This window comes from Dicentrarchus labrax, unplaced genomic scaffold (assembly GCF_905237075.1).
Source record: "Dicentrarchus labrax unplaced genomic scaffold, dlabrax2021, whole genome shotgun sequence".
Taxonomy (NCBI): domain Eukaryota; kingdom Metazoa; phylum Chordata; class Actinopteri; family Moronidae; genus Dicentrarchus; species Dicentrarchus labrax.
The window spans coordinates 17,431,054-17,454,578 of record NW_026136706.1 but is presented as its reverse complement, the minus strand read 5'-3'; the positions used below and the strand labels follow the sequence as shown (position 1 = coordinate 17,454,578).

The following is a 23,525-nucleotide window of genomic DNA, read 5'->3' as shown; positions in this document are numbered from 1 at the left end:
CCGTAAACCAGGATCTAAACTCACATAAGTTACCACACTTTCACGAAGGTCTCCTGCTTAAGGTTCGCCAGGGGTTAACTTTAATGTTTGCTTTGTAAACAGATTATTAAATGTGAAAAATATACTTGTTATTGGGCTATGCACTGTCATGGTGTGTGTCAGTTTGGTCAAGTTTGCATTTGTACTGCAACCAGTACTTTAAAAAAGATATTTACTGTGGCTTTTGTTGTCTTTTAATGGATAGTGAACTTTTCCATTACTTTTTTTGATCTAATTCAACAGCTTATCCATTACTTTTAGCTTACAACTAATTATTGAAATTATTTATCCTTTACTTTTAGCCAACAACTTAATTTCTACTGCTCACAATTTTTTTTGTTGTTGAAATAGTTGATCTTATCTAAAATCAGCAGAAAACTGCTGCTGAAGTGCTATCTATGGGTGTCAAACATGCTTTGTTCTTTGCCATTCCATAATCAGTGATGTTTTCAATCAGCTGCAAAAAAGAAAATCATATGCTTTTATATCTGTGATTGGCTAGAGGTGCAAGTGAAGTGATTCAAACTTTCATTGCACCAGCAATTTCCTGCCCTATTTGAATCAGTGTGACTGGAATGCAAGATAAAGAAAGAAAAGACTGATTTACAATATAAATATATACAGTATGTAGTAACCCCAACAGCACTACATCAGTAGCATGCAATTCAAATGCTGCAAAAGAGAACCAAATTGGCATATTGTGTTTATGCCTGCCGAATAATTTTCTAATTCAAGGCTGCCAAACATAAATGATCTAAAAAGAGAAGCTTCTGAGATGTACTGTATGTAATTAAGCAGAGACTGGCAGATGATGAATAAAAGAGAACATCGCATAAAAGTATCATAGGACCTCTCATTGCCTCCATTAGGACTTTGAGTCTGTATGTGCTCTGGACTAGAAAAAAATGACATAGACATGGACCAGACCATTCCTGTGCCCTCAAGGCCTTCTATGTCACACCCTGAGACCCTGATGATGTGTGACAGGCCTGCCTACCTCAGTGTCACATTAACCAGCTGCTCAGAAAGAGAGAAGCTGCACGGGGGGGAGAGAGAGAGAGAGAGAGAGAGAGAGAGAGAGAGAGAGAGAGAGAGAGAGAGAATTAAAATATGCTTTAGTAAGTCCTTTAGTTTCATATTTCTTCATATACCAACCTGAAACTAGCGAGCCATGATGGAACAGAAACAAGTGTCACAGAAAATGCACTAATAAGGATAATAAATTAGATATAATAGAGATTAATGTCAGTCATAACTGGTTCATTTACGACTATTTTTTTTTTTTCACTTTTACTGTTAATACTCTCAAGGAGTTAGCTACCATGGTAGCCACAGGGTGATTTAAAAGGGGGGGGGGAATCACCATCTAGTTGAAATGATTATGTACACATTAAACATAAGTATGCTACAGTTTGTATTTGCTGTGAAGATAAGGAAGGGAAATAAGCGCAGATTATGAAATGTTAAATAATGTACTGACTTGATATGTTCTCAGTAAGTAAAACATAACTCAGTGAGTAAAATTGTTTGCATTTTTATGAATGTGTGTACCTCTTATGTCCACATGCATGTGACTGTGCATATGCATAACGCATCATTTGTGTGAGTGCAGAAACATGAGTGCTGTAAATGTGCCAGGCCCTTGGTCGAACTGTACAATGTTTGTCAGCTAATTAGCAACATGAGTTAGTGCGACAGCAGTTGGGGGAGCGCCTCACACAGAGAAAGGCTGATGGGAGCTGATGGGCGCAGCAGAGCATCGTTGCTGGTGACTGAGGAAGAGGAGGGGCAGTGACAGCATCTAAACCACTGCTAATGAAGACATCAGCTCACTAGCATAGCTATCTTAGTCACAGATGAGGTAGCCGTCAAAACTGGCATTGTGGCGTGAATATATTGCTCAGGCAGCACAGACGACTTGTCAGATGCCCACATGCTGGTGCAGAGAACTAAAACATTTGTGCCTGTGAACACACAATTATCTCACTCCAGTAGGGATGGTGTCCTGGTGGCATTGCATAGCTAGTCAAATGTGCAGAACTAAACTAAAGAAAACAGTAAATACCATCAGATTGTCTCTGTTTGTTTGATGGATCTGTCTGATTTGAGCTGTGCTTCATCTTTGTCTTTCTTTACTGTATTTGCTTGTGTTATTTTGGTAGGTGGGCAAATACAGTGATCCACAAAGGCTGGAATGGAGTCGCTTAAAGCACCAAAGTCAACTCAAAGTCTTTATTTACTTTAATTTCAGGTTACTCCCATTGTGCTTACAGTGTTACCATGACAATTTGAAGGCTACAGTAGGCTACTGGAAAAATAATATATACAGTATATATATCTTAAATGTGAGTTTCACAGTAGTGTAGGCGTACATAACGAAATAAATGAATTATACGTGGCTAAAGAAAAACACACGACTAAAGAAAAAAGTTCTGAATGCTAAAATAAAGATAAAAGCAAGACTGGTAATAAGAAATATAGCCTACAAGACAGGCTGCAAATAAAGTGAGTAGGAAGATTCAAAGACACTACACCGTCTTATGCTGGATTTAGCTAACAGCAAAACTGTGGCAGCAATCTCCTTCTTGGTCTCATTCCATTGGTTCTCATTGGTTAAAGTCAAACCATGACATTTCTCCTCTCTCTATCCTCCAGGAAAACATTTCGAATGCGAGACCCTGATGGGCACTGGGTGTGAGGAAAGCCTTCGGTGCCAGGGGCTGATGCATTGGCTGATTAGCAGCTTGCGTGGCCTCTGCTGATAGAGTTCCCTGATAGCTGCAGAGCTATTTGTTGCCCTGCTCTGAGATACAGACGAACGAATGTTTTGGAAGCAGCTGACATTTTCCTTCGCTCTCATCCCTCAGCTAAGAGGCCTCTCGTCTGCAGCAGCTCTGTCAGTATAAAAATCAGATAACGCCAAACTGTACACAGACCGGCTTAACTGTTGTTTTCCCATTTTCTCACCCAGCAAAGTTCACATCAACAACTTCAGTCAGAAGTCACAGTTGTACTAAATTAAAAATTCCTGCTCTAGCTGACATCTCAGACTCAATGCGACTTCTGTCTCCTTGGGGATGCTTGTCTCAGATTGCCCTTGCCAGCACGTCATCTGCAAGCCAAACAGACACATGGCAACTCCCGCTGCATTAGTTGTATATACCATCAGTTATTCACATTGGGCACATGTTGCTGTCACTGACATTTCTTTGATATAAATTCCCAATGATTTATTAAAGACAAATTCTGAATGATTACAGTATGAATGACAGTTATGATAACGACCAAGAGTAGCTGCAAGGCTGGCACCACAGGAAAGCAGATGTCTCATAGTAAAAGCCCCTGCAGTCCTATAAAGAAGCATCAGCGGTGTGTTTGTTCATTTTATCAGCTCTGGAAAGTATGTTGAATTTAATCCCAAAACGAAAAATCTATCCCTGTTTGCCAGTGAGATGGAAATGTCTTTGCTGTCTTGTTAAATGGAGTGGTCTGTGGAGAATAGGAGCGAAGGAATGACAGAAGAGAAATATGCGCAATCAAGAGTCAGTAAAGATTCATTGTTTTATTCATGTGCCTACTGGCGCAACATTATTTTAAAAAAACAAACAAAAACAAACCAACAAAAAAGCATGATTGATTTCATTTTGACACATGAAAATACATGCTTCGTGGTGTTGTTATAATGAAATCTGACTCTGTCGTCGTCCTCTCCATGTTTGTCTATCTTTTGTCAGAGGAGATGCACAGTATACATATGATTAAAGATAGCAGCGGCAGCATATGCACATACACATGTAGACAGAAACCAACATGAAAGACACATGCATATCGGTAAGTCAAATTACCATAACAGGAGACACACACAGATAAAGCAGCTTTGGGGTGTTCGTATGCAGTTTCAGCATGTGGGAGTACAGCTGTGAAAGAAAGAAAAAATGGGAGCTCTGAGTTTCTTGAGAGCTCCCTTGACAGGGAGCAGAACAGGCTATTACTTCATATTGCACCATTTAAGCTGTTTTTATTTTGGACTCTCCAGCTCCTTCTACCAGCCGGCGCTGTCTCTGGGGATAACAATCAGGCCTCGACAAGAAAAGGCAGACAGCTTTAGAGAGTTGTATACAGTTTGTGTGTCTACATATTTGTGTGTTAGGGCGCGGTTGGATAAATGAGGTAATTCTCTCTTGCCTTTGCGTGAAGAGACCCTGGCTGTCACTCATGCTGAGTTTGCTTTGACTTTTCTCAAATGCTGCTATTCTAGGTGACAGTGTGTAGTCTGAGGTGTCGCCTTCACACCTCTGAGACATCAAGCTGACTTCCAGTTTTCTCCACCTGTATGTCTCTGTCCAATTTTGTTGGCAGTTTTTCCTATTATCTCACACATAAAGACAAACACTAACTCACCAAGCTGTCACAGAAGGCAGGAGACAGAAATCTACAGTTTCTTAGATTCTCAGATTGGGTGCTGCAATGACAAGCTCTGAAGCACTCTCTCTGACTCACCCTTTTCTAACCTGTTGACTATCATATGTCTCTGTCCCTTTTGGCTAACAATAGCTCCCTCTAGTGTTGACAGATGATAAGACTGATGTGGAGAGACAAAGAAAGAGTAAAATCATGTAGCTTACGGTTCAGTGAGGAACAGAAGGCAGTTCTGTCAGGACCGCATACTCTTCTTGGGAGAAGAAGGAATATCAAAGGCAAGACAGGGCCATGAGGGAGTTGAGGGGAATTGAGGGTATAAGCAAAGAGATTCAGTGAGCTGAGGTGAGAGGAGGCAAAAAAGTGCCTCAGAGAAGACTTCCAGATTTCAGGAGAGCCCTTACGTAATTTGTGCAGATGGTAGTTTGAGTGTCTCTCTCCCCTCGTGTCGCCCCTACCTCTGCCAGGACACATTATCCTCTTGTTCAGAAGGTTTAGGGCTAACTTTGATCACTTGTGCTGTGTCTTTTCTTCTGTGCCAAACTTCATGGCAATCCAGCAAACAGTTGAGGAATACAACGACTGGAGGAAATGTCAAGTGATCACAAAAGTTGGTGGTTTCATCTCCTGGGAACCACAAATGTATGTGTGCATAATATTTTGCCAATCCAGTAATGCTGATATTTTGTGTGAAAAAGTGAAAAAGTTGACCTGCTGGTGGCACTAGAGGAGAAGACAGGGAACTACCAAACTATTAGCATTCAACCTCTGGGCACCATGACTGTCTACACAAAACAAAAAAAACATCTACTTTATGGTGGCACAAGAAACTAGGTAGTAGTTGCAGATGAAACTAATCACAATAATGATGGCACTGTGCCATTTAGGTGTGCCAATAAACCAGACAGACAGCATGTTTTGTTGTTTTGCTTTCAGATGTGTAACTTTCTTTTCGTTTCAATATTAGGTTCTGTTTCTTTAACTCCAGATATCTATACTGATGATGTATCACTCCATTTCATAGCTGTGGTTGTGTGTGTGCTCATTAACAACATTCATATTCCTGTAAAACAAGGAGCAGCAGTTCAAGATGCTATTGAACAATGGCTACATGGGTTTCATAAAGCTAGTGCATTCATTGCACATGAAGGACAGAGCATCTAGTTAATGCCAAATCAGATCTGGACTGAGATCATAGCAGTAGAGATAACCAGCTCAAAGCATCCAGCTACACGCTGGCAAACTGGGCACCAAAATATCTTCTAACACCTGTGAGTTTTTGATATTTGGAAAGAGAAAGATTAAAGATGTAGTCCCACTTTGTGCTTTATGCACTGCATCCAATGTCAAAACAAGAGGTGATTAAAACATGAATGTTCAGACTTTATTATGGAAATAGCGTAACGAGGGTGTTCTAGCACGGCTCCTGTTTCACACGCTGGTTTGTCCCTGTTACATCAGATCTTTGCAGCATAGACACAAGCATTGATTTGCCTCCCAAATTCAATGTTTCTTTGTTTGCTCTGACAGGCATTGCCATGGAAACACAAGGGAGTGGAATTACAGTAAAGTTAAGAGGGAGGCTGTAAGAAGGAGCCAGTCCAGCAGACTGTGAAGGGCTGGTATAATTCAACCAAAGATAGAGCTGCTATATCATCTCTCTGGGGCTGAGAGTACTACAGCCTGCCTTAAAGTTCCTCAGTGTACTTTTAGTCTCTCACATCTTTCAGAAAACTGCTGTTAGTTTTACCTTAAGTTTACCCTAAGTGTGTTCATACTCTTGTCGGACAAGAGCCTTTCTGGTTTCTCAGCTTGTTACCCGAATAGTGAAAGCAAGGGATGGATTCTATTCTTGTCTCTTACACAGATGGGGTGTTAAACATTGATAGGGCTGATGCAGAGAGAAAGAGAGAGGGGGAGAGGGGAGTTAGTACAGAAAGGCACTACTTTCTTTCTCTTTTGGTTTGACTTGATTACTCTCCAGCATCCTTTTTTTTTGAGCATCTGTTCATAAGCAGCAACTGCATTATGACAGAATTTCTGAATCTCACATGCATTAATGTGAAAACTGTACAGATCCAGTTTGATCTTTGTAGTTACTTTGAAGGTGTTTACACACACATCAAACAAAGCAACCGGGATTTATAGCCCTATTTATTCATATTTAAGATTGGTGGTGCTCTACCAGGCATATACTACAGTCATCTCAACTTCTTGCTTGTTTAGGTGGGATATATACCTTCAGGCTTGTCTTGAAGAATTGAAAAACATAGCTCTTCTGATCTTAGGTTATAGACTTGGTCAATCAAAAACATTCCTCAAGCCCAAAATGCTCTGTTTTAGGATTAGCAAGACAAGTAAGTAATGACAGCAGACATCATGTTTGTATTGGCACAGTTCTACTTCTATTGCACAAATGTAACCTCTTTAAGAACATTGTGTCTCTGTCTGCACATTCACATCTCAGCAGATTTGCAGACCACATAGTCATCCTGTGCTTGTGCAGGACCACAGAGCTTCTTGGTTGATTCACCACTGTGTTAGTTACAGAGAAAAGTTTCACATCTTACCACATTTCGTGCTTTGCTGCTCCCCAAGATATGCTCTGCTTTGACTTCTCCCCATCAAAGACATAGTATCACGCTGCCTGGTATGTTGCTACTTAAAAAGGAATCTGTCAGTGAGGGTATGTTGGTTTGTAGGTGTAAAACCAAAAGTTGATCTGCTGCCTAGCTCAACTGTCCATTGCAGGCAGTAGGAAGCCGGTGATTATGCAAATAAGGTTTAGTTGCAAAATTAAAAGTGCCTGTTTAATTTGAAGGGTTTAATTAGTTTTATTTATTATTATTATTAAAGGCAAAATCATTCCAAGCTGCACAGTAAAACATTTAAACAATTATTTTATGGAACATTATCAACAGATTAATTCAAATAAGAATTATACAATGTTTAAATAAAAATGAATTAAAAATATGTACGGTGGAACTTTTTGAATTATAAAACATTATTGCATAGATTACAGTGCACATAAAAAAATATGTTTTGAGGTTCAATCTGCTTCATTGGGTTTGGTGTTCAGAGGGTGTTGCTCTGCCCACAGAGATTCCTCTGACTTTTTTCCTCCCTTGCTCTGACATAACTTCAGCATCAGTATGATTATGACCAAAAGTGCGCCGATGACAATTGCTACGATAATCCCTATAAAGGTACCCGACTTGCATTCTGGGACAACTTTAACATCTCCTACAAAGAAAAAGACAAAGAAAGGTGTTCCTTGTGTCAACATACACATTTTTTAACATGATCTTCAACCACAGATATTTGCTGAGAGAAACTGCTAATCAAGTTAAGATATACTTACCTTCTGCATAGAAGTGAACAGTCAAATATCCCGACTTTTCCACGGCAGCTTTCCTCCACCCATGAGACAGAGATGGGAGCCACTCTTCTACCTCACAGAAATACACCCCACTATCTTCAGGACCTGGATTTAAGACAGTAAGGCTGAACTGGTTGGGCAAAGGGTGGCTAAATCTTAGTTTGTCACCCTTCCCAAACCTGTCTTGTAGGGTGGAGTTTCTGTAAACTGTGAATATGGGGCGCTGTTTAGTTTCTGTCTCTTTCTGCCAAAACCACATGACCTGGAACTCAGATCCATTGCTGGATTGTTTGGTGATATGACAGGGAATAGTAAAATCCTGTGATCTGCTGGCATTCAGCTTAATTTCTTCCTTTACAATGGACAGTTGTTTTTCTGTGAAAAAACACACAGGTAGAAAGAGACATTTTATTCAACTAATTTAACAAGGCTAACCAATCAATGTTACTCTAAATTAAATTCCTAGGTACAGCTTTTGCAAAAGGCACAAATAGCCTGCACAACAAAATAAGATTAAAAGAGCAGAACAAATAACAAAGTGCTAAAATAAAGTGCATAAAACCACCAACACCACTAGAACAAAATATAGGACAGCACAATTAGAGAAGTGGTTATTTGTCTGAGAAACAGTCTGTGTGTTTGAAGCCAGACAAATGCCTGCAGGCAAACATGAACAACATCATATTTATGGTAATATCACAACACTACCTGATGCAAATATAAAGGGAATATTGCAACATTTTGGGAAATATGATTGACGGAGAGTTAGATGAGAAGATTGATACCACTCTCTTGTCTGTACTGTAACTACTGCAAGCAGCCGTTATCCTAGCTTACCACAAAACAAAACAAAAAAAGTTAATAGTCCCATCTCATGGTAGACATTTTGACTTGTCAAAGCCGAAGCACTGTCATAATACCATAAATGATGGCTCCATTCTGTAAAGTGTCCCAGTAAGCCACGGCAACTGGGCAACCATCCAAACCTTTGTACAAAGCCAAGCCAGCTGTGTTTCAGTCATTGTGTTACCGTACAGACATGTGAGTGGTATCAATCTTCTTGTCTAACTTTTTATTTATGATTAAATTTAATTTTATTTCCAAAAATGTCAAATTATATCACCCATTTTAACCATTCTTAAAGCTGGCTACAGAGTGCTCTAAAATATGTGATCATACCTGCAACATTTACAGTCAGTGTGATGGGGCCAGCGCTTTCTGAGGCCTTTTGTTGCCAGTGACCTTTCGTATCCAGCTGGTACTGCTCCACTTGACACTTGTACGTCCCGCTATCCCCCTCATGGGCTCTTTGTATCCCTAAGTAGAAGCTGCTCTGAGTGGGTCTGGAGAGACGAAGTCGCCTCTGCAGGTCACTAAGCCCCTGTTTCTCTGGGTAACTCAGTAGGCCTGTGTGATCAAGCTCCAACAGGGCATTTGTGACTGAAGAACTGCTCCCAGTGTAGAGCCAAACGACTTTGTAGAAAAAAGAAGGACTGGATGCACCTGAGATATTACACTTGAGTTCCACCTCGTCTCCCTCCATGGCCATCAACGATTGCTCTTTCTTATCTAAACGAAGGTCATTGTCTGGAGAATGAGAGTGGGCAGAGAAAAGAAAACAAATTACTGTTGCTGAGTGCGATTTTGTTAAATAATTCTTGTTTAAAGTAAAGGTTCAGGGACCATATTCACACAACAGTCCCAACTTTAAGACTCTTAAATAAGTCAAATAGTAATTTACAAAGGCTTTTAGCATTGAAGGTTACAGTATAAAGCTAGAAATTAAAGTTAGTCAAGAGGACTCCACACTAATGTGTTGCAGGTAATGTGTCACACCGTGAGTGTTTTGTAAAAACAGAATGAGAATGAACTTTTAAAACCCTATTTTGACAGTGGCCAGTTAATAAGGATTCAGTCAGCTCTCTAACAAGTTAAAGCAACCTTTGTACGGATGAGCATTTCATTTCACGTTCACTAAGACAGACTGGTCACCTTTCAACCAATCACTTTAGACATAGTAGGTTGGTTAATTTATGAAACATGATGTCATCTGTTGTGATGGGGTTAGACCCACTGCCTTCTCTTAGTTTAGGTGTCTTCTAAGTTCCTTACTAATAGTTGGTTTCAGCACTTTACTGAATTGGTCTTAAGATGAAACTCTTGGTGCCATTTAGGTGGACTCCTGATGATAAGATAAGACCCTTTGTGAATACGGCACCAGAAAGAAAGTGATTGATTGATTATTTACAGACAGAGCAAAAGTTTTCTACTCAAAAAGTAATTTGCTTTTTCACGACTGTGTGGTTGCTGTCTGATCAGAATTAATTGCCAGTGCTGGAAACTGTCTGCACAGTTTGATTCAAATGTTTGTTGGGAAAAGACGTTTTCAGGGCCTTTAAAACGGTATCGGACACATGTTGATAAAATATATTATGCTTAATAAAATCTGTGGAAATCTGCAGTCAGCTAATTGAAGATAAACAAACTTACCAGGCTCAATAACTGTTAGCGTTGTAGATTTTGACACTGTTGAGAGCTGAATCCAATCACCACGAGGGTCTTGTAGCCACTCCACCACCTCACATATGTATGTGCCTCTGTCTGACATCTGAGCTTGCCCAATATTCAACTCAAAACTAGGTCCCTCACTGCGCTTCATGTTGATTCGCTGTCTTTGGCTCGGCTCTACATGTTCAAATGTTATGAGGGCATCCCGGTTCGAGCTTATAATGGTCTTATTTTCTGCCTTTTGCTGGAGATGCCAGGTGACAGCATAGCGAGAGGATGCAGAGGGATTTAAAATCTGACATTTTATTTGCATGTTAGTGTTGATATTACTTGTCATGGTGGGGGGGCAGGTCAGAGTGAGCTCGCTCACTAGGAGAAGGAGACAAAGTTAAGTCATATATGGTGAGAAAAAACATGAACAGAATGCACAGTGCAGCTTTCATTCAACATTGCTACAAAGATGGCATGTAGCCCAACAAATCTTAGTACCTGGGTTCAGCACGTTAACAGCCACCTGGTTGGATGGAGGTAGCCTCTTGTATGCATTCTCCAAGATGGCAGACACACTACATAGGTAGCTTCCTGCCTCACTGTGGCTCGCGCCGTTGATGAGAAGATAGTAAACAACTTGATTCTGTGTGCTGTCTACTTTCAGCTGGTACCGGCGCTGGTCTCCAGACCAGCTGATGGTACCATCAGAGTACATCGTCAGGACGTTATCTGGGGAGGAACCACGCTGCAGGCTCCAAGTCACTGTTATTGGTACACGTGGCCCTTTGACGCGGCACATCAACTCCAAATTTCCTCCCACAGTCACCATGTTGTTTCGACTTATAAGAGACACTTTCAAAAATACATCTGTGAAGCAAATCCAAAATAGTTAGCAATGGTGTGTAAGAAAGGAGAAGCTGACGATTGTACAATCATCATGTGAGCATGAGTGTTCAAAGAAAAAACGAGATGTGGGTAAATTACATTTCCAAAGGACTGTCTCTCCACTTATTGTCACATGTATTGTATTTTGCATGTCAGCTCTCGATATCATTTCCTTCTTTAAAACAAGAAAAGGTTCATTCATTAAATATCTATGTGAACATACTTGTCTTCACATAAAACATAAAACCTAAAGGATTAAGTAGTCTTAACACTTCCGATATTCATTATATGCAAATATAAGCAGCGAGGCACTCCAAAGTCTATACATTTGTGTCATTTCAACAAATGCATGTTAACAAAACTTCAAGTCTTAAAACCCTGGAAGTGAACACTGCAATATTAATTATTCAGAAGAAAAAACATCCTGAAGATTTCGTTTTTTAAGAGCTTTACTCGTAGCCTGGCTCAAAGTGCAAAGTTTGTGCTGATTAAAATCAAAAACAATTTTCCTCTTGGAAGCATGATTGTGCAAATCTGCCTACTGGGTTTTGAAATGTCTTGAGTGAAAACTTCAAATTATGACCTGAGGTGGCACAAGAGGGGAGACTATGCAGTGCTGAAATGGAAAATGTTCATCAGCAAGAATGTACTCGACCCTATTAGATTTTGACATTTCTTTCATGCAAAGTTTTGACCTGATATTACTACAGCAAAGATCAAAAGGGTCAAAACATTATAAATATAGTCTTCGCAGAACCATAAATATCTGCCCTAAATGTCATGGCAGTATGGCCAGCAGTTGTGCAGATATCTCACTCTGGATTAACCTGCTGGATGGATGTACAGACAGACAGACTGACCAACATCCATATCCTAAGCTTCGCCACTATTTTGGGAAAAAATAACAAAAGTGTGTTTTCCAATTGAAGTTTCATGGTGAAACCTTTTCTAGAGTGTCATCAAACCATCTGCATGAAAAGAGGAACCTGCTGTGTCTTTGAGACTTTGAGTAATTTGCACAGACATTACACAGACAGACGGAGACATATCTTACCTGCAGGAGTCACTGTCACAGCAGCAGTCTGTGACTGGCTGTTGGTCTTGCTATTGATTTTCCATTCAGACACAGTACACTGGTAGACACCTGAATCAGAAGGTGTGACTTCATCAAGCTCGAGGGTGAAGTTGGCAATAGTGGGACGCGTTGCCTTCACTTTGCGACTCATGAACTCTGCCGCTGTATCCATGACACCCTCCTGACTCAGACTGATGACATTAGTGAACACGGCCGTTGATGAGGATGTTGCTTTGTGTTGCCAGGTGACAGAGAGCTGACTTTTGACCCCATGCACTTGACAGGTGAGCTTCAGCCTGTCACCTTCATTAACGCTTACATCGTGCTCATCCATTCTGAGTGAGAACCCACTTTCTGTGATGAGATAGAGAAACAGACAGATGGCATGAGTGTGTTTGAGAGGATAATAATAGAAAACAATAACATCTTTATAAATAATATTATCTTATTATTTTAATAACAACATTATATTTTTTAAATCATCAATTAAAACACATACAATTAAAAAGATAAAACTTCAAATGCAGGCTAAATCATACAGATGATAAATTTAAACCACAGCTAAAATGTCTGTGTGTCTGGATGGGCTCAATTGCTGACCTGTGGCTGAGATGCTGACTATCTGGGGGCTGGAGTCCTGGGCTGCTCCCTGTGTAAAGGCACCATCCGGGCCTCTTTCCTGAGGCCATGCTCTACAGATATACTCTCCTTGGTCCTCGGTTCTGACAGGCTGCAATATGAGACGGTAATCTCTGTCCCCTGTACGGGCTGCCCTGAGCTCTCCTTCTTTCGCTCGCACGCTGTACTCGGGCCCCACAGACACAATGCCTGAAGGGCCGATGCGGGCCAACTCAACACTTTCCTTGAGCCAGGCTACAGAGAAGAACTTTTCCCTCAGGTTCTGTGCGTCTATGGTGCAGGACAGCGATAGCTCCTGCCCCTCCTGTAGGGTTGTCGGCTGTGCTAAGATTCTCACCACCAGAGACGACGTGTCTGGCACCACCTCTGCTCAAGGTAAAAAAATAAAGTTAAATAAAGTAAAACACATATATCCTGTCAAGAAGCCACAAAAACTGTGTGGAGGAAGAGCAAACATAAATGTGTTAATCCATAGGGATGTGTTGGGTATATAATCAATTAAATGAGCTACTTCTCACCTCTGGCTTTCACAGTCAGGGTACTTTTCTCTGCAGCCTTCTGTACGATAGAGTACCAGGACCGATCAGGATCTTGGATCCACTCCTGAGCCTGGCAGTAGATTCTGCCTTGGTCTGACAGCTCCAGCTGAGCCATCTTTAGCTTATATGTGGCCTCTCCAATTTTATCTAACCTTATGAGTCCAGCTTGGTAACGCTCTTCAAACCCCCGGCCTGGGCTCAGTGTGAAATCTCTGTTCACAGAAATGATAGGTTGAGCTTCGTCCTCGCTGTCTTTATGGAGATACCAGGCAAGAGACAGATGGGTGTGCTGGACGGTGTTGCTGGAGGCTTGGCATGTCAAAGTGAGAGCATCACCCTCATTATAGCTCAGTGAGGCAGAGGCAGGTGATGAAACACTTAAGGAGTTGTCAATTACTATGGCAACACATCAGAAACAGACAGAAAGACACGAAAGTCATACATTTGCTGTCTTACAATACACAAATGCAGTTACATTGAAAACTCAAAAGTAGAATGGTGACCAATTACCTTTCACTGTTGTCTTTGCACTGTAGGTTCCATCAAAACGATCTTCTGAGTTGATTGCAGTACAGTCAAACTCCCCCTCATCACTTTTTTGTAGGCTGTCTATCTTAAAGATGACTGAGGTTGAAGACATGTTTGTCAGAGTAATTTCCTTCTTCCTCACACGTTGTGAATACATGGCATAGCCGAAGGTTTGGTCAGTGGTACTGATGATGTTGATCTCAATGTTTGGATTTGCAGGCTTCGTGATACGGTACTCAAACTCTTGTTTAGCATCGGCATTGGCAAAGCCGCTCACATTGCAGGAGATGAAGAGCGGGTAGCCCACCACCCGATACAGAGGCCCAGCTTGTGCTTCTGTGAGCACTCTGGCTTCTCCTGAATGAGGACCAGACAAAACCCCAGATGCTGAAGTCAGTTGAGTGCTGCAACTTAAAGGATCAGTCATGTTTTATAAGGATGCTACACTCCAGAGTCGAACCTTTGTGTCAGATTGTATAATATGTAAAGCAAAACTATGTAGCCTTCAAGTTGTTATGCACATTTCAATAAATATCAACTTTTTCAGTCTTTTCCAAATGAGATTGAGATCAAATGAGATGAGGGTATAAAAAAAAGTTACCAACATTTTTTTTAGATACATTTAGCTTAATAGGCTGTATATATACTATTAGTGTTTCTTATGACCTGTTATTTAGTAATGGTATATTCAAGATGGACATAAAGACACAACCAACAACACCATGTTTCTTATTTTTTGTTACCTGCTTTCTTTAAAATGACTTTCCTGTTCTGGCTCTTTAAAAGAAGGAATATCTATTTTACAAAATAAATATCTAATATTCTACCATGTTTTCCCTCAGCATGATCACTCAACAGAATCCAATTCAACTGCAGGAATTAAATGTACTACTTACCATACTGCAGAAATAGCCCCAGACAAAGGAGCAAATTGGCCCTCCAAAACGATAGCAGGAAACAGCTCATCCTGAACCGGCTTCAGAGGTTACGCAGTGTTCACACCAGTTGAGACTGAGCCCTTAGTCAGCCTCAGTGTGCGCAAAGCTGTCTCGGCTCTTGCAGAGATATTGAAGGAGTTGCTTCCTGTAGGTAGCCAAGAGGAAGTCTATAATATTTCCTGCACACGGTCGCAGCATACTATAGACCAACTGTGCCTATATTTGATCATTACCACATATGTGTCAAAATATACATGTGCAGGTGGTTTGTGGGGGGTTTTTTAAAAATCATTTTCAAAGGCAGATCCATAAAAAAATTATGTACACTTTTGAGTTTGACTTCAATTGGGGGTTGACATCGATCCCTGTCGTGGTCGGAAAAATAACACTGTCCTCGTTTGGGTTCATGTGCATCAATAACTGTTACAATGTGAAGTGAAGTGAAGTGAAGTGATACCCTGCGGTGGTTGGTCTGGTGATGCACTCTATCGGCATCTTCACAGAGCGACACCTCTCCGTGTCTAAAGGTTTTTGCCCATGGAACGAACTACACCATCCATTGTTTTTCATTTCAGGATAAAATATGTGTAACTTTAGCTTTTCCAGAATTAGACTGATCATTTACACGATTAACAGTATCATTAATTACAATATCACTTAATACCAAGTCCGAGCTATTACGGCAAACGCTGAAACAGGGAAGAAGTCTGGGCTCGTTTACGTTGGAGTGTAAATGGTGTTTGAAACAAATGAGGCAATAGTGACACACAGTGGAGGAGATTAAAGCATACATGTCTGCTACAGCTGTGACTTTCACTTTCACATGGTCTGAGCTATTGCTTTTATTGTGTAAATAAATGCTGGGGAATTTGAAGCAGAGGAAGAGCACAAGGGAGAACATCTCTGTGTTTGAGGACAGAGCTGGGTCAAATTGTATTCTCTTTTGGTTTTTCTATTTGGTTTTTCTATTAATTGAGAGAGAAAGATAAGATGAGGGGAAACGTAGGAGGTAAAAAATAAGGATAATGTGTGATAATGATGTGCAAATATTTGTGTAGAAGAAATCCAGAAACAGTACAACTCTGGCAATTACGTGTGAACTATAATATAGGTATAAGTAGAAATAATAAATACGATATACGTGTTAAAATACTATAAAGTACATATTGATATATATATATATATATATATACAGTAAAACACACTACACAAAAACAATACAATTATATATATATAACATAAGTATGTTGTAATAATAAAAATAATGCAATGATAGACAAAACAGGATGTAGCTGTATAATTCTGTTATAGTGATTTAAGTCATCTAAAGCAATTTAGTGGTAACAGTAAAAATAGATTATAGCAGGTAAATAAGAAATAAAACGCTGCTACAAAGCTTTTCTCTTATCTTTGACTGGATACTTTTACCTCTTCAGGCCTTTAAAAACTTTTAAAATTAAACAATCTGAGAATCCGATTGCAACCCAAAGACATATGCAACCTGTGCAAAGGAGTCACTTGTCAACACTCATTCACTTCAAAGGTTCATAAGCCACAAAGGCTGGGAACCACTGCATTTGGGGATTAAGGGCCTCATGCAGAAGCAACTCACTTGTGATAACAGGGGAAAGGCTAAACCTGCTCTCTTTCTCTCCCTGCCCGGGTTCATCCTGCTGGTTCGGGGATCAAATGGGCCACCTGCCGATCACAAGCCACTATCCTGTGATTATGATCAGTTTTATCCCACTTAGGTGCCGGAATGGTGGAGTGTTGTAAGACTAAACAAGAAGTGAGTTCATGTTGGTAGCAAATTTATGGCCTCACAACATCATACAGTATTTAAAAAATGTATTCAAGATTAAACACATTAATTACACTTTCATCCTAAGCAGATAAGAGTGTTATTTTTGTAGTATTCTCTATTTGGTGTGGTCTGGGTGAAGGAGCCCTGGCGACTGCGGTTCTGAGTAAAGAGGAAAATTGAGTAACTTAGGGCAGCAGAACAAGACACAAGAAGGGGAAGTGTCTAGAAACAAGCATTGCTACATACGTATGTTCCTCTCAAAACAGGAATAGGAAGTATGAAGAGCACAGGAAAAAACAAATCCACATCTCAGAGCGATACAACTGCAAGCATAACCACAGGCCTTTTTGCTAGTGCAGGTGCACCTGAAGTCGCTGCACGCTGTTCAGAGAAGAGTGAGTTTCTAAAGAGCTTCTGGTGTACAAGATGAGTGCCTCACTGGAAAGGACTACAGACTGTCCCTTGCCGCTTCTCAGAGATGACTCCAGCCCAGATGAGGAGAGAGAGAACCTGACAGGCTCAAGTGAGTTACGTTGGGAGGATGGAGGTCTACCTTTGGAGCTGCAGAGAGGCATGGAAACCCTACGAGTGAACAGGGAACTGACTGATGTGGTGCTGTGTGTTCAGGGACATGACTTCCCTTGTCATAGAGCCATACTCGCAGCTGCCAGTCACTACTTCAGGTAAGAATTCATCTAGCATTGTCAAACTCTATAGGGATGGCACTGCTGGTTTTACTGAATTATGGTTCTTCTCCGTAGGGCAATGTTTTGCAGTGGTCTGAAGGAGAGTCATGAGGAGCGTGTGGAAATAAAGGGGTTGGACAGTGGGACGATGCGCTCTCTCCTGGAGTATACCTACACCAGCCGAGCCATCCTTACACACTCAAATGTCCAGAGAATACTAGAAGCTGCCAGTCAGTTTCAGGTAAAACGACAATAAAGTTAAAGAGGATATTTGAGTTTTTTTACTTTGCACAATCATCATCTGATACACGGTTCCCTTTAAATCTTGAGCACATTGTCTGCAGCTATCATTTGCATTACCAGTTAATTGCCAGTAAAGACAAAAAGTTCTGCATAATTTGTAAATATTTATTTTGGACTGTAATTATAAAAAGATATTAAAAAGAAATCTAAAAAGATTTTTGATATAATTGTAACATGTCTTTTATGTAAAGTACAGACTTCAAAGACCTAATCCTAAAGCAAACATTGCATAAATTGCTCATGTCCTCAAAACATAAAAGAACCAGTTAAGAAAGTTTAGTTTTAGCTTGATACATTTTTTAATCAGATTTGTTACATCGTGTGATTCTTTAGTGAAAGTAAAAGCATAAACTCCCAGAATTAGAGTCACAACAGCTTCAGTATCCTTGATATTCAAGGCATTTTAATTCAGTGTGATTGAATTATAAGTGCATTTTGCTGATAATACTTACATTTACAATACAAGCCTGCATCATACAGAATTAGCAGCAAAAATCTCAATAAATGTAGAAAATCATTCTTTGTTTACATTCAGACAGACAGGGTCTATTACAGTGATGATTCTTATTATTACTGTTATGACCCTGCTGTAGTGTACAACTAACCTACATTTAAAATCCTCCCAATTGTTCTGTTCTTCTAACTTTAGACAGTTGTTTTTCCCCCACTCAGTGGAACAGACGTTTTACTGGTTAAGAGACAAGTTGCCGTAAAAGGGAAGTGAAAGTAGCCCAGTTGTTTACACTCAGGATCAGTTTTCCATACAGGCTTAAATTAACTACACAGCTGTGCCAACAGAGGAGGCAGATGTTTGTATAACTCTATTTTTGTGACAATCAAGTTAAGTTTTAGATTATGACGGTAAAAGGTTCCTGGCATTACTTCTTCAGCAGGCTGATATCAGGGTTGAGGTTAGAAATACAGTCTGATTATAATTTGTGTACATGAGGATATGCATGTAATAATAATAACTTTATTTCTGTAGCACTTTTCTAAATAGAGTTACAAAGCTAAAAAAATAGTTTTTTAAAAAAATTAAAAAAAAAATTTTAAAAAAAAAAAAAAAAAAAAAAAAAAAAAAAAAAAAAAAAAAAATTTATTGTTCAGGCTTATGGCAAGAATTCTCAAGCTTGTATGGCACCATTTCTGTGTTTTTCATGTTGTCTTGTCAATTTTACCTTTGCATACTTTCATAAATACTTGTAGGGCTACAGCTCAGCACTCTAAGAAATCATGCAGCTTTATCTTCCTATTAATGGGTTGGGGTTGGTATTCATTATTGAGAGTATTGAGAAACTCCGTCTTTGGGCATCATTGAATGCTAACTCAATTTCCAACATAAAAGTGATAGTGGCCTGATTCCTATGCTGTTTCTTACAGTTCCTGCGTGTGGTGGATGCATGTGCTGGCTTTCTGAACAAGTCCCTGCATCTAGAGAGTTGCATTGGGATCCTCAATCTTGCTGAAAGCCACGCTCTACCGTCACTGAAGACCGGGGCTCAGGACTACATCACCTCTCACTTCTCCGAGGTGGTCCAGCAGCAGGACTTCCTGGATCTGCCAGCAGACTCGCTAGAGAATGTCCTGCAGAGTGACAAACTTGACGTGAAGTGTGAGGAGTGTGTTTTTGAGGCACTCATGCGATGGGTGAGGGCCCAACAGGATGAACGATACCCTTTACTGGCCAGGTTGCTTTCACATGTTCGACTGCCACTGCTGGAGCCTGCATACTTTGTAGAAAAAGTGGAGTCGGATGAACTGATTCGCCGCTGCAGTGAGGCTTTTCCTTTGTTGCAAGAAGCCCGCACCTATCACCTGTCCGGCAGGGAGGTCAGTATACAGGGAGGACCTAAAGTGTTGTTGATGATGTTATTTTACAAAATGCTGCTACACTATGGAAACAATGCTTTATCCAACATTTAGAGGTGGCATTAGAAGATATAAGAAGAAGATATGTAGATGCCTGTGTAAAAAAACAACCCAGTAAAAGTACTGATTCAACTTATTTACTCTAGTAAAAGCACAGGCTCCGAGATTTACTCTAAGTATAAAAGCAAAAAGTGCTCTCTTGGTCTTGATGTGTCGTGATGTTAGGGAGGTGTGCTAAAGTAATGAGTCTGTTTTAGAAATGCAAAGAGTATAAATTATATAAAAGTGTAAAAGTTAAAAGTTAAAATTAAAAAAAAAAAAATTCAAGTACAGATACCCTGAAAAAAACTACTTAAAGGTCCAGTTTGTAACATTTAGGAGGATCTATTGGCATAAATGGAATATAATATCAACAACTATATTGGTATGTGTTTATAATTACCCGAAAAGAGGAATTATTATGTTTTTGTTACCTTGAATGAGCCTTTTTTCATCTACAGAGGGGTCCATCATGCTGATCCGCCATGTTAGTAACTCAGAAGAGACAAACCAAACACGGGTTTAAGATAGGGGTGTTTGTGTTTGTGTTTTTCCGTGTTTTGTATCCACTGTAGATTTTCCTTCTCACGTGGAAGGGGAGGGTGAAGCAAGGGAGTTGCGTTTTGGAACTACACAGCTCGATGCCACTAAATCCTAAATTGGACCATAAATACAGTATAGCAAAGTATTGTACTTTGTGCTTCCCACCTCTGCCAACTGTGCCAAACTTTTGTCTATAATTTATGCACTGAGACAAAGAACAAAATTCTGGACCTTTCTAGTATGTTATAGTAGTTTGAGGGCCCTGCATAACCACCCACCCCAACTCTCACACCCCTGTGCCTACCTTATTTTGTGATAAAAATGACTGCTATATTTCATGCTTTTAGAGCTTATTGTGCTTTATGCATGCATGTTTACAGGTGGTCTCTGAAAGAACCAAACCGCGCGAGAAACACTTCCTATCAGAGGTGTTCCTGATAATTGGAGGCTGCACTAAAGATGAACGCTTCATTTCCACTGTCACCTGTTTGGACCCCCTCAGACGCAGCAGGCTGGAAGTTGCCAGGCTGCCAATCACAGAGATGGAGGACGAATCCCAAAACAGAAAATGGGTGGAGTTTGCCTGCATCACCTTCCGCAATGAAGTGTACATATCTGGTGAGAGAAGTCATGTATTCATGTTTTTTCCATAAAAGGCTTACTGTGATATGCGTAGGCGACCCTCTGCGGTCCAGATGAAAGTGAAACTGTACTCACTATGTAGCCAATCTGCCAAGTTATTGTGTAAATCCTCTCATCGCTTATTTTTTTTCTCGCATCTTCATCATGTGAACAGCTTGTTGTAAATGTTGGGTACTTATTTAAATGTGATGCTGTTTTAATCAGTAAATCCATAGTGTACAACTGAACAAAACAACAGGAAGATGTGAGATCATCTGCAGTAACGGTTGTAGTTTTTTAGGTGTTTCCCAGCTCAGGAACTGACACTAAGCCATTAACTGCTTTACTGTTCAGCATCACTGTGAAAGTTCATGTTTTTGATTGAAGTGGGCAGCCCAATGTAGAACAGATACAGTCATATTAGTAATGATTCAGTGACACAGCAGTGTTTTGGGATGAAAGCTAGTCTGTACAGCAGGTGACTAATACTCCTGTTGTTGCAGGAGGTAAAGAGACACAGCATGATGTCTGGAAATATAATGGCGCCCTAGACAAGTGGATCCAGATTGAGGCGCTGACAACTGGGCGCTGGAGACACAAGATGGCAGTTCATGGGGGGAAGGTGTACGCACTGGGTGGATTTGATGGTGTTCAGAGACTTGCTAGTGTTGAGGCCTATGATCCTTTTCACAATCGCTGGACACAGGTAAACATACATGAATAATATATTTATGTGGTGCTGTTGTGTAACTTTACACTAAATGTTCCTCGAAGCAGCTGAAATTAATTGATTTAAAATAACCCTATGTGAAAGGTGTCGCTCGTGGTGAGAATTCCACAGAGGGTTATCACCTGACTCTGCAGTTCCCCTCAGCTCTACAAAGGGTCTTTCAGTTCATTGTTTTAGCTTTCCAGCCCGCAACTTCACTTTTGATTCCTTCTCACTGCTCTCGTCAGCCTTGTTTCCACTCACAGCAACAATCTGTTTTCAAAAAGCTGTTAAGCTTGTTAATTACAATACAAAATATTATTGTGTTCAATACGGTTAAATACTGTACATCTGACACTCCATAACATGTACTGTTTTAAACCATATACCTCACATATTTACCACCATGCCTGTCTGCTTGTACTTCATTACTGTACATACTTCCTTTGATGCCCTTTTGGCTGTACTTGCAGGTGACACCTCTTGCAGTAGGTGTGAGCTCCTTTGCTGCTGCAAGCTTTGACAGATGGATCTATGTGATTGGTGGTGGGCCCAATGGAAAGCTGGCAACTGATCAGGTCCAGTGCTGGGAACCTGGGACAGACTGCTGGGAACTGCGGGCTCCCATTCCCATCGAAACCAAATGCACTAATGCAGTCACATTCAAGAACTGCATTTATATAGTTGGTAAGTTGGCAGTGGATGGTACCATTTACTTACGTACTGTAAATTTGAGGTATTTGTACTTCACATCCATGCTTCTTTTTACCTCTATTACAATTCAGGGAAATGTCTTAGCACATTTATTTGGCGCCTTTAGTTACTAGTTACTTTGCAAATTAAACTTTTACAGAACATATGAGCTCATTAAATTAATAAGTACCATTACCTCAAAACATCCAATAATAACCTATAATGTATAATGGTATAAAATTCACTGGGCACATTTTGGTGCATTAAGAGTACTTTTGCTTTTGATATTTGAAGAATATTTGACTAAGAAGCCTTTTGTACTTTTACTTGAATCACATTTTCAATGCAGGATATTTATTTATAATGGAGTATTTTTATATTATTGTATCACTAACTTTGCCTATAAGTATATGAGCTAAATACCTATTTAAGATTATATAAAAGTTTCATTCTTTCAAAACTTGCTCAAATAATAGTTTTTTAAGAATGTGGACATCTGTGTCTGGTGTCTTGTGTGAGAAATGGTGACACGTGAATATATTTATTAACCTTAATATGGTTACTGTTCAATTCTCTGTCTGCTCCCAGGTGGTGCCATGCATGCCATGTACTGCTACTCACCTCTGTCAGACTCCTGGTCCCTTGTAACCCGTCTGGGGGAGAGGGCAAGCTGTGCTATTGCTGCCTGTAACAACAAACTCTTCATCACTGGGGGACGGGATAACAAGAACCAAGTCATTTCCACAGTGATGTGCTGGGACGTTGGCCGTGGGGTGTTGACGGAGGAGTGTGTTTTACCTATGGGAGTGTCGCACCATGGCAGTGTGACACTGATGAAGTCCTACACACACATACACAGAGTAACACCTGCTGAGTGCCAGTGACACAGGCTTCTGTTAACAGGACATTACTGATGTTGAGAGAATGGCTGAAAAGGGAAATAAAGTGACAGAAAAGGGAACAATCAACTACTAGGTGTGAATCACTCCTTTAGCTGTATAATGTCATATTAGAGCAGCAATTCTTGAAACTTGATTTAATACTGAAATAAATGAATGAAATAAAAACTACAGTATATATAAGACTATTTAAGGTGTTTGATACCAAGAAATACATTGTTTTATGGCTTTTTACAGTTAAGTAAGTAATGAAATGGAAACTGAATAGAGCAATATTTGGATGAAATAAATACATGCATATTAAAAACTAATAATATGTACAACAACAACACTATGTGTGCCTTTCATTGAGGAAGGTTTTTTATTCACACAGTTTGTCATCATCTCAGCATTGGACTCACAGGGTTCAGGGTGCTAAC

At 40.1% G+C, this 23,525-nt stretch overlaps 2 protein-coding genes across 3 annotated transcripts; one reads left to right on the top strand and one right to left on the bottom strand.

Annotated features, from left to right (window-relative positions):
* Nucleotides 1-7,267: 7,267 nt before the first annotated feature.
* On the bottom strand, nt 7,268-15,352 carry LOC127365032 (immunoglobulin superfamily member 2). 2 transcript variants are annotated; one of them, XM_051402718.1, is made up of 10 exons: nt 14,899-15,352; nt 13,985-14,359; nt 13,454-13,870; nt 12,897-13,301; nt 12,276-12,650; nt 10,835-11,203; nt 10,328-10,714; nt 9,017-9,424; nt 7,820-8,212; nt 7,268-7,701 (listed from the first exon to the last, which is right to left on the bottom strand). In XM_051402718.1, exons 1-10 carry the CDS (start codon nt 14,966-14,968, stop codon nt 7,508-7,510), a joined length of 3,393 nt encoding a protein of 1,130 aa, XP_051258678.1. In that variant the 5' UTR covers nt 14,969-15,352; the 3' UTR covers nt 7,268-7,507. The 2 variants fall into 2 exon arrangements, with proteins under 2 accessions (XP_051258678.1, XP_051258679.1); XM_051402719.1 differs by lacking the exons at nt 7,820-8,212; nt 9,017-9,424.
* Nucleotides 15,353-17,029: 1,677 nt separating this feature from the next.
* On the top strand, nt 17,030-23,435 carry klhl6 (kelch-like family member 6). The gene is made up of 7 exons (XM_051403899.1): nt 17,030-17,427; nt 17,506-17,671; nt 19,114-19,563; nt 20,565-20,802; nt 21,309-21,511; nt 21,988-22,201; nt 22,796-23,435. Exons 1-7 carry the CDS (start codon nt 17,171-17,173, stop codon nt 23,089-23,091), a joined length of 1,824 nt encoding a protein of 607 aa, XP_051259859.1. The 5' UTR covers nt 17,030-17,170; the 3' UTR covers nt 23,092-23,435.
* Nucleotides 23,436-23,525: the final 90 nt, after the last annotated feature.

Bases quoted from the DNA above. Each gene is read 5' to 3' on its own strand.
- klhl6 (XM_051403899.1), top strand. From the start codon at position 17,171: ATGAGTGCCTCACTGGAAAGGACTACAGACTGTCCCTTGCCGCTTCTC. The intron at 19,564-20,564 runs GTCAGTATACAG...GCATGTTTACAG, and splicing joins ATCACCTGTCCGGCAGGGAG to GTGGTCTCTGAAAGAACCAA. The intron at 20,803-21,308 runs GTGAGAGAAGTC...CTGTTGTTGCAG, and splicing joins CAATGAAGTGTACATATCTG to GAGGTAAAGAGACACAGCAT.
- LOC127365032 (XM_051402718.1), bottom strand. From the start codon at position 14,968: ATGAGCTGTTTCCTGCTATCGTTTTGGAGGGCCAATTTGCTCCTTTGT. The intron at 13,871-13,984 runs GTAATTGGTCAC...GTGTTGCCATAG, and splicing joins TGCAAAGACAACAGTGAAAG to TAATTGACAACTCCTTAAGT. The intron at 12,651-12,896 runs GTCAGCAATTGA...ATCTCATCACAG, and splicing joins AGTCAGCATCTCAGCCACAG to AAAGTGGGTTCTCACTCAGA.